Below are 11,174 nucleotides of genomic sequence, written 5' to 3'. Positions count from 1 at the left end.
TTATAAGGTGACATAGTGTTGAGTATAAGGTGACATGGTGCTTATTATAAGGTGACATGGTGCTTATTATATGGTGACATGGTGCTTATTATAAGGTGACATAGTGTTGATTATAAGGTGACATGGTGCTTATTATATGGTGACATGGTGCTTATTATAAGGTGACATAGTGTTGATTATAAGGTGACATGGTGCTTATTATAAGGTGACATGGTGCTTATTATATGGTGACATGGTGCTTATTATAAGGTGACATAGTGTTGATTATAAGGTGACATGGTGCTTATTATATGGTGACATGGTGTTTATTATAAGGTGACATAGTGTTGAGTATAAGGTGACATGGTGCTTATTATAAGGTGACATGGTGCTTATTATATGGTGACATGGCGCTTATTATAAGATGACATAGTGTTGAGTATAAGGTGACATGGTGCTTATTATAAGGTGACATGGTGCTTATTATATGGTGACATGGTGCTTATTATAAGGTGACATTGTGCTTATTATAAGGTGCCATGGTGCTTATAAGGTGACATGGTGCTTATTATAAGGTGACATATGGTGCTTATTATAAGGTGACATGGTGCTTATTATAAGGTGACATGGTGCTTATCATAAGGTGACATGGTGCTTATTATAAGGTGACATGGTGCTTATTATAAGGTGACATTGTGCTTATTATAAGGTGACATTGTGCTTATTATAAGGTGACATGGTGCTTATCATAAGGTGACATGGTGCTTATTATAAGGTGACATGGTGCTAATTTTAAGATGATATTGTGCTTATTATACGGTGACATGTGCTTATTATCAGGTGACATGGTGCTTATTATCAGGTGACATGGTGCTTATTATAAGATGAAATATTGCTTATTATATGGTGACATGGTATTAATTATAAGGTGAAATGTTGTTTATTATCAGGTGACGTGTTGTTAATTATAAGGTGACATAATGTTTATTATAAGGTGACATGGTGTTTACTATAAGTTTTATACATGTAGATCTAATATGAAATAGTGCATATTGTAAAAAGGTTGTCTGGTTTGTGCAACATACTGTCTACCAGATATAAAGTCGAATGTGTAAGTAAACCTAAAATTAAATCATCGTTGCTTTTTATGCCCTATTTATTATGATATTTATGAATTTATTATACAACACTTATTGAGTTTAAAATTCACATAGAAAGCTATCAGTTTCACATGGAAGTTAAAAACGTTTTCGGGAGTTTTCATATAGACATATATATAGGCAAAATTAAAACTGTTTAAACTTGGCATGTTGTTAAAATATGATAACAGAAACGTTTAATGAGAAAAAGAATCGGAGTCACCGTTCTCGTTTTTGAGTTATCTGCCCTTGAATTGGACTTTTTTGTAAAATTCAAGGGCAGATAATTTACAAAGAAGGGAAACAATACAATTTTGTTTTCTTATTTTCATGAAGCTTACCTTCGTTTAAGTTTACATGCAAAATTTCAAGAACAAATTTAGAGTGGGTAGTTTTTATTCCCACTTCTTCTTAAAACCTATGCATTTTTTCTTAAAAAATGGCATATTTTTTAAGAATTTAAAGTACCTTAAAATATTTTCATTGAAAGAAATTAACAGAAACGATGTAAGGAATGTTATCATGTATTGTACTCAACAATAAAAAGAAAAACATAATCCAGAAGTAAAAACAAGAATTTATGTAAGTATGTATTCGTTATCTGCCCTTGAAATTACCTCAAATAATTAGAAAAGTCTGAATCAGGGGCAGATAACTCAAAAACGAGAACGGTCACCGTGACCCCATTAATGTTATCATATTCTAACACAAGTTTGAACAGTTTTATTTGCCTAAATTTATGGAGGGCGTTCGTTGCCAAAATTCCAGACATGTAAAGTGTTCCTTTTTAAAATGACTTTTGAAAATGCGAACTTGTATGCCTACCATTTTTATTGTAAACCTCTTAATTCAATCTTTTATTTTAAGGTTACCGCCTTTATATAACAAGTTTACATATATATCGTAACAACTGACCTAACATCTAAAACGACAACAAATTTACAAGTTCGTATCTTCCATTGCATGCAATACATATGCATGTTTGCACACTTATAGATCTGAAATATACAAATAAAACGTAAAACTCGAATACGGAAAATAGAGTTTAAGAAAACGTGTTACCAGTTGTAGAACTACAAGAGTACGTTTACACAGTAACATGTTTAAAATGACAAAAGTAGATTCACAAAGTTAAACGATTTTAAGTCGTGCATGACGCCCCGCCCCTCTCGGAGTATTTACGAACTTCTATTGCGGACAGGTATAAACGGCGCCTCTCCCATATTTTTAAATAAAACTGAAGGACAACATACAGCATTTTTCATAAAATATATATGTTACATTTGTTACAAAAGTTTTGTCAGTAGCAACATCACTTGAAAATTGCTGATTTTACCATTTATGATGAAGATAACTTATGCATTACCTTATTTTTAACATCGTGTTCTTATCAATTACAAATTATTTATCATTTTAGTGATTAGCCTGTCCGTGCTCTGCCTAGTGCCCTGTCCTGTGTTTTGTTTTGGGTCCGCCTTGGCTTCTTGCCACTTGTTCTTGTTGCTGGGTCATGTGGGGTTGCGTTCATTGAGCGCCGCCTTTCCTTGTTGATCTTGCTTATCATATATTCCTGAGAAACATCGACGATTGGGAAATTTTTAGGGGAAACAATGACCAACTTCAAGGGAGTAATTTTATTAATAATGTAAAAAACCACCCAATATTCTTATTGGTATCATTGAAAAATGTATTGGCATAAATTTCATTTTCAACAAAAACTATGCAAGTATATTTTAAAGCGGCCACCGAGATTTCCTTTCCGAAATCAAGAAAATACTTATCCGTAGCACATATGTACAATCTTTAATAAGGTATTTTCAGTAGTATGAATAAAAACTTTTTGCATTTATTCATTATCCCTCATGTACAGACTCAATCAAACCGAGTCTGCAATTCTTATGTAATTTTGTAGTGATTAATGCTTCCGAGGGATACTTTGTTTCCAGATTTTTATACTTCACAACATCAGGTTTCAAGTGCCGTGAGGCAGCTGTAAAAAGTTGCCCCGTACTTCACTTCAGTGTTGTTATATTTTTCTGGTCTTTCGGGATCATTGATGCCAGCGCTATTAAGTGTTGAGAATTGAGTACCGTTCAAGCCGGTGCTAGGGGGCGTGAGGCATGTTGCACTTGTTCATTATCCCTCATGTGCAGACTCAATCAAACCGAATCTGCAATTCTTATGTAATTTTGTTGTGATTAATGCTTCCGAGGGATCACCTTGTTTCCAGATTTTTAATATACTTGTTGAAAACTTATGGTCTTAACTTCATTCAATATTTATTTTCCTTTTTGAATAAAGTATCTAAAGGAAGCGACGTTATTTTTTTCCGAATATATGAGTGTGGATTTAAGAGAAAAAAAAACAACGATAAGTTAGAAACAAAATTTTTAATACTTCTACGTAATTAATTTTCATTTTTAAGGCATCACTAGAAAGTTCATTAAGGATTCTTAAGCACTATTAAGTGTTGAGAATTGAGTACCGCTCAATCCGGTGCTAGGGAGCGTGAGGGATGTTGCACTTATTCATTATCTCTCATGTACAGACTCAATCAAACCGAGTCTGCAATTCTTATGTAATTTTGTTGTGATTAATGCTTCCGAGGGATCACTTTGTTTCCAGAATTTTTTACTTGAGTCTAAAATTATCAACGCCGCCTTTCCTTGATGATCTTGTTTATCTTATTCTAAAATTATCAAAATTGACCAAGAAATAAAAAAAGTAAGTAGGGGGCGCCATGTTTCTCTTACTGAATTTCAGAGTGTGTGTTTTTTTTTTTTACTTGGGGATCATATGCCGTTTTTCATGGTATGGCACTTACGTGTCACATTGAAGGTTCCATGATAATCACCATGTTAACACATCGTCGGTTGTTTCAAAATTCAAAATTGTACCAGTTCATGTTGAATTTTGCTTAAGCCGGTGCTAGGGGGCGTGGACGATAACTTGCTCTTTCCATTACCGTCCATGAGCAGGCTCAATCAAACCGGCCTGCAACATTCTCAATTTTGTCGTTTTGAGCGTTCTTTAGGGATTCTTATTTTCTCTATTTTACAGAAAGTAACATGATAAACTTTTTAACGAAAAGTTAATTCATTTTGATTTAATTCCTTTTTATTTTGAGGCATTATATAATTATATATCATAAATCGTATTAATCACACTTTTATTTCAATCCAAAATTACCAAAATATATTACGAAATAAAAAAAAAGTTTGGAGGGAACGCCGTGTTTTTCTTACCAATTTTCGAGAGTGTTATTTTCAGACTAAAAAAACAAACAAAAAAATCAATACATCTATTTAATTCATTTTTATTTCCGAGGCACTCATAGAAAGCTTATGGAGTAATCTTTCATTTGATACAAATTATATTGGACTTTTTATAGAAATAAAAAAAAGTTAGAATGGGCGCCGTGTTTTCCTTCACTTTATTGAGAAATAGGAGAGAGGCGACGGGTATTATACCTGTCCGTACATTTCGTGATAGAAGATCGTAAGTACTCAGAGAGGGGCGGGGCGTCATGCACGACTTAAAATCGGTTAACTTTGTGAATCTACTTTTGTCATTTTAAACATGTAACTGTGTAAATGTACTGTTGTAGTTCTACGACTGGAAACACGTTTTATTAAATTATATTTTCTGCATTCGAGTTTTACATTTCATTTGTGTTTTTCAGGTACATATATATATCTACAAGTGTGTAAACATGCTTATGTATTATATGCAATGGTAGATACGAACTTGTAAATGTGTGTTAGGTCAGTTGTTAAGATTTACATGTAAACTTGTTATTTAAAAGCGGGTGCCTTCAATTAAAAGATTGGATTAAGAGGCATATCATTTGCTGTGCACGAATGCAATCAAAAATGCTAGACATACATGTTCGCATTTTCAAAAGTAGTTTTCAAAAGGAACACATTACATGTCTGGAATTTTGGCAACGATCGCCCTCCATATAAATTGTATATGTTTATATGAAAACTCCCGAAAACGTCCTTAATTAAAACACAATAAACCAGTCTTTATTAACACACTACAAACTGTAATTGTCCGTTCAACCAGTATAAATTTATACAATGTTGATAAATTACACCGTTCAGCTTACTTCAACAACAAAAAAGGTTTAGAAAAGAAGATATTTGATTCCAGCGACTGTGTTAAATATAGCGAGAGGTAGCATAGTGCAGTACAGTGTGTGTAAGTCCGATAGCTAAACATGTTATGCGAGATACATGTTGATTAAACTGTGTAGCATATCAACAATAATTGAGTGTTTCGGATGTAAAAATGCAGGGATAATTGTATGAATGGTAAATATGTGCTTTAATTCAGGAAGTTTATTTTTTAGCTAAAAATAGCGTGTGTAATTTCAGTTTATATTGATTTCAATACAGTAGATCTAATATTTACTTCGTTTGTATCGATATTTAATACAAAATGTACATCCATAATTTATACTCAATAACGAATTTAAGATGATACCCAATATGTGTATTGAAGCACCTCGAATTCGTGAGGTGAGTACACTAGATTTTTCTATATATTTCTTCATTTTATTTGATTTAAGAGAAAAGTAGTCCACTGTTTGCGGAGTATAGTACATATATACTGTACAGGTTTACTGACCACCGAAAAAATGATTATGATAAATTGATATATTGTAAAAATGCAAAACAAACAAGGCTGTTTTAAACGTCAATTCGTATTAATGTTACACACGTTTGAACAGATAATTTAAGTACTATCAGTGGCAAGACCTGTTTCGAATCATTCAATGTTGTTTTTTTTTTCTCTCTAGAAAACCGGCAATGCATTGATAAGAAAATGAGCAGCCAAGGTTAGAAATGATCACAAGTACCTAAAGATTGCTATAAATATTATCAGATTAACCAATTGTTACATTAGTAACGACGGCTGACTTGTACCAGTTAATGTATTGCAAACCTTATCACGTAACGTAATGACTAACATTTCCTACATTAATCTATAAAGTCCTTTGTGTGAAAAATCCTAATCATCAGGCTGTTTGAGATGAGTAAACTTCTGTGAAGTAATCGATTTAACTGTTTAAAGCTACACGCCTCCACATACTCGAAATTTATAATAAAAGAAATCTTATGTTAGGTAGTACTATTAGTAATAAAAATTTGTCAGACCATTGAATGTATATTATTGTACTTGAATATCGAATGAGTAATTAGAGTTTTTGTTTGTTTTTTTTTAATACTGTTTTATTTATTTACTTCTTATTTTAACATTACTATGCCTTTGTTATTTGTTTTTCCAATATTACGAATTAAGCCTTAGTTACTTTATTGTCTTCATTTCTACCATACCATACACAATTTGTTGGTTGGTATATTTTGTTTCATGCCTTGTGTTTTATGCTTGTGATTATATATGTCATATAGTATGACCCTTGATTGGTGAAATAAAATTATTCTATTCTATTCTATTCTATTCTATATAAACATTAAAAAAATGAAACTTTAATATCATAAATACAAGTGCATCGATATGCTAAACCGTATGTTGGGTATATTACATGCAACAATGAACTGAATTTATTATTTTAAACACCATAATTCTATCTTATTCTATAACGTAAGGGTTATACATGCATTCTGACATATATGTGTACATGTATTTCGATGACCTTTATAAGTTATTTGATTTTTTCACTGTCATTTTAGTATTTTGATCAGTCTTAATTTTCGTAAAAAATAAATGGAGATGGATGCGTGTTGCTTTAAGAGATATCTAAATTAAACAGGTAAACGTGATGATGGGAACAATTGATTTTAACTGACTTAAGTTTAACACGCTAAAATCGATTTAAGTACGATCAATATCACACGTAACTTACCGATGAAGATAAAGCATATCTTTTACTAATCAGCTATGAATTTCTTTTCAGTCAATAATGGAAGAGAAATTTGTGATATATGGAGCCAAACATCGAAGTGGTGAACGATTATTGCAGACGTAACGTGTGAGCGTTTATAGTGTGACGTTATGGGCAGACAATTTATCTTACAGTAGTAGTCAATGAATTAAGGGATGATCAAAACTCACAATGGGAATAAAAAGACGGATACCATATTCTAAGTTACTGTTTTGTTTTGTAGCATTTTCAGTATCAGTATTGTACATTCAAACAATTGTCGACAAAAAATCTAATGATTTATGCAATGAAAAGCATACGATGCATATCAAGGAACCCCCTGCTGTTATATATTATGCAGTAAACTGTTCAAACAAATTGCCAATAACGGAGCCGCATGATTCGAATGAAACTGACCATGAAGTGAAACTAGCTGAAGATCTACATTCACATAAAAAGATGCAGAAAACGTCGAAAACTATACAAACGACAAAACATAGACCTAAAGTTTACACGTTTGCAGAATTTAAACAAAAAGCTCAAACCGACAATTTCTTTTTATCAAAAATTCTTACGCAGTCTTATTTGCATTCTAAGTCATACCATGTGTTAAGACGATATTTCACAGGAAAGTCATATAGCTTTAAATCTGAGTTTAAAAATGTATCAATACAGCATAATTATGACATCAATACTGACGTCATGGTATTTTTGCATATTCAGAAAACTGGAGGTATGCATTTCAATGATAGGTTAATACGAGAATTATCGTATCCTTTTAAGTGTAAGTGTGTATTTAAACAGCCAACTTGCCCTTGTTTTAACCCAAAGGGTAATATATGGATATATACATCTAAATTATCCGGCTGGCCTTGCGGTCTGCACGCTGACTGGACCCAACTTCACAGATGTATTCCTAATCAAATAGATCAGATGGAGCAAAAAAGGCGATATAGAAGGCAAGTAAAACTGAGTTGATTCTGTTTCAATCTACCATATGTATAATGTTATAATGATTTGACAGCTAATGAGATCATATTCTGACATCCTTATGACTGACTACTTTCATTTACACATTATTGTGTTTTATGTCATCCAGGCTATCGACTAACAAGCTTTACAAACGGGTAAAACCTATTGCATCGAGTAAATTCATCAACATTCGATAGATAAGCCGAGTAGCTTTTGCATGTAAAAATCACTTATATAACGTTATTTGTCCGCTCATTGGCCCCACACCTCTGACTATTTTTTAATCTCAGAATTGAGAATGTGAATATAGATGTTTAATATTCAGCTACCTTGCGGGAAAAACCCGTCCTATAAAGATGCCTATTATTCGCTAAAATAATAGAAGAGAGGACCAAACGATATTGATATGACTTTGGCTTTGGGCTCCATAATGTCCATTGTGTCAATGTGACCTGAAGGAGCGTCCGTTGTCGGGTGATTAAGGTTGTTGACTTCAGACCAATTGCATGCCCGTCACCGCTGTTTGTTCGAATCCTGACAGGGACTTTGGATTATTTCATGTAAGAAAGCTATCCATCTAGCTTACGGAACGTCGGTGGTTCTACTCGGGTGCCCGTTTGTGCCTGAAAAAAATGCACAGAAGGCACGTCGTTTTGAGGTCCTGGTCGCCATATATTCTTTACTGTGTTGATGCGACGTAAAACCCAACCAAAAACATATATATATCATTTAGAAACATTTATAATCAAATATAGCGTAATGACATGAGCGAAATACGAATGGCGCGTTAGATTTTTACTTGTAAAAAGAAAATCATGCATGTTATGCATCTCTAGCCTTAACACACGCGTAGATAAGTTATTTCTCATTGAAGCATTATTGAGGGTTTTCATTATTTTAACATTTCATTTTATTCGTAGACAAAGTTGTTGCACACCAAATTTAGAGAATTACAAAAGCTATAGATTACAAGTATAATTATGATGTCAGTATAGGATGTACATTATTTCCATAACAGAAAAACTGTATGAAGAATACAAATCGAATATATGTATCGACATATATTCACTGTTTGATTGTATTTGTATCATTTGTATGAATCATTGTATTTTCAGATATTTCTACTTTACTCAACTTCGAGACCCTATTGCTCGATATATGAGTGAGTACTATCATCAAAGCTTTTATGGAGGTCACTGGCAAGACGCTCTATTAGGGTGTAGTAACGGTATGGCTGAATGGTTGGACGTCAGGCCTTGCTTTCTCTCAGAAACATGGCAAGGTGTAGGTATAGATGAGTTTATAGACTGCAAGTATAATTTAGCCACGAATAGAATGACCCGGATGTTGGCAGACCTTACAGTAGCCGACTGCTATGTTGACTATATTAACAGAAATGTAATGCGCAAAAGAGCTTATCTGTGGTTAGAATCGGCGAAACATAACTTACAACAAATGGAATACTTTGGAATAATGGAAAACAGGGAATGGTCTGATGCATTGTTTTCATCGGTATTTCAGATGGGATTTAAGAAAATACGCAAAAGTGACGTACGAAGCAAAAGCGCCGAAATCCGTTTGACAGAAGATCAGTTTTTAAAATTATTAAAATTAGTAGAACTTGATATCCATTTATATTTGTTTGCAACAGATTTATTTCAAAATCGAATACGAAATTTGCACATCTAGTTCTTGCATAAACTTATAACATAGTATTTAAAAATTGTAGTTCAGTTACAATATTTCAATATTGAATATATGTATTGCGATGAGTTTATATGAATTCGAATGTCTTTATTCTTAAATCTTCATTTTGTTTCGTTCATGAAAAACACTATCAATTTCCTAAGATGAATACATATTTAATGAGTTGTTGTTTTTTTTTACTTCATTTTAACGTGGTATCTAGTGAAGATATGTAGCATTGTAACACAGGTTTTTGGCCTATATTGATATTCATTTTTCATTTGAGCCTTGTCACGACAAAACCAACACAATGGGTTTGCGACAAGCATGGATCCAGACCAGCCTGCGCATCCGCGCAGTCTGATCAGGATCCATGCTGTTCGCTTATCAACCCTATTACACGTAGTGAAACTGAAAATGCTGGTCGCAAACCCACTATGTTGGTTTTGTCGTGACGCGGCTCATTTATTGAAAAATTGCCTTTGAAAGTTTCATACAAATCTAAACAAACATGACTATTGAGTCTTGACAGAAGTTTTGAAATGTCTTCCACAAACAGCATTTGATGATAAGAATAGATTTTCCAAGTAATGTTTTGTTGTAAATGAACACATTCATTTGGAAATTACGCTACAGTCAATCAATAATTTAAAATTTAACAAGAAACATGGAAATGCAACGAACCCAGGCTTTCAATTTTCACCATTGTAAGTTTTGTTGACGTTGGAATACAAATACAAGCAATGTACAATGAAGTAAATTGACGTTGTAATTAGAAAAAAATATAACAACTAACACTGTTTTATGTGTGAACGTGGCAAATATTTGAATAAAATCTGAAATCGTACTGCTAGAACATGTATACGCGTTATCTTGTGCAAATAGCAATAAATTATTTATATAGCTTGTATTACTATATCAATATCTGTGTCCTTGCACATCTGTGATTCATTATATATGATTGTAAGGACTTTCTGCAAACACAGACTTTCTGGTATATGAAAATAAGATCTGATAAACGTACCGTATAATATATACAAAATAGTTCTTATTTGGCATGTACCGTTTTATTGATTAACTTTAAGCGTTTAAAAGGCTATACATTTTGGATCTAGTCCAATAATTATTTAACTATCTTGTCACAGACCGGGATATAATTAAAGTAAACAAGATAATTGCCAGACCTTACAGACAGTCATTACAGTCTGTTTTTTATCATTCATCTGAAATCATGCCTTTCACATGAACGCTAAACATACATATCATGCATCGCTTATTAGCTTAAGTTGCTTGCTTAATGGGAAAAATATGATAATAAGGTGGAATTAAACAATATATAACAGCAACGTAAAATATGTTATAGTATACTGTCAAGTTAAAGTTTGATGAAGTCCTTCCAAATCGTAAACCAAGGTGGAAATTTGACACATTTTATATATTTATTTCAGGCATTGATATTTTGATAAAAATGCTATTTTCCTGTGTATCTAATGTGCAAAAAAGAACAG

At 32.8% G+C, this 11,174-nt stretch overlaps 1 protein-coding gene across 4 annotated transcripts; it reads left to right on the top strand.

The window, feature by feature from the left end:
* Positions 1-925: 925 nt before the first annotated feature.
* On the top strand, positions 926-9,852 carry LOC132755038 (heparan-sulfate 6-O-sulfotransferase 1-B-like). 4 transcript variants are annotated; one of them, XM_060745823.1, is made up of 3 exons: positions 926-1,090; positions 7,042-7,967; positions 9,096-9,852. In XM_060745823.1, exons 2-3 carry the CDS (start codon positions 7,201-7,203, stop codon positions 9,667-9,669), a joined length of 1,341 nt encoding a protein of 446 aa, XP_060601806.1. In that variant the 5' UTR covers positions 926-1,090; positions 7,042-7,200; the 3' UTR covers positions 9,670-9,852. The 4 variants fall into 4 exon arrangements, with proteins under 4 accessions (XP_060601806.1, XP_060601803.1, XP_060601802.1 ...); XM_060745820.1 differs by lacking the exon at positions 926-1,090 and adding an exon at positions 5,194-5,434; XM_060745819.1 differs by lacking the exon at positions 926-1,090 and adding an exon at positions 5,491-5,641.
* The last annotated feature ends 1,322 nt before the right edge of the window (positions 9,853-11,174 follow it).

Source organism: Ruditapes philippinarum, unplaced genomic scaffold (genome assembly GCF_026571515.1).
Source record: "Ruditapes philippinarum isolate M1 unplaced genomic scaffold, ASM2657151v2 ctg17192_1_1_1_1, whole genome shotgun sequence".
Taxonomy (NCBI): Eukaryota; Metazoa; Mollusca; class Bivalvia; order Venerida; family Veneridae; genus Ruditapes; species Ruditapes philippinarum.
The sequence above is the reverse complement of the archived record's forward strand: the minus strand, read 5'-3'. Positions and strand labels throughout refer to the sequence as shown.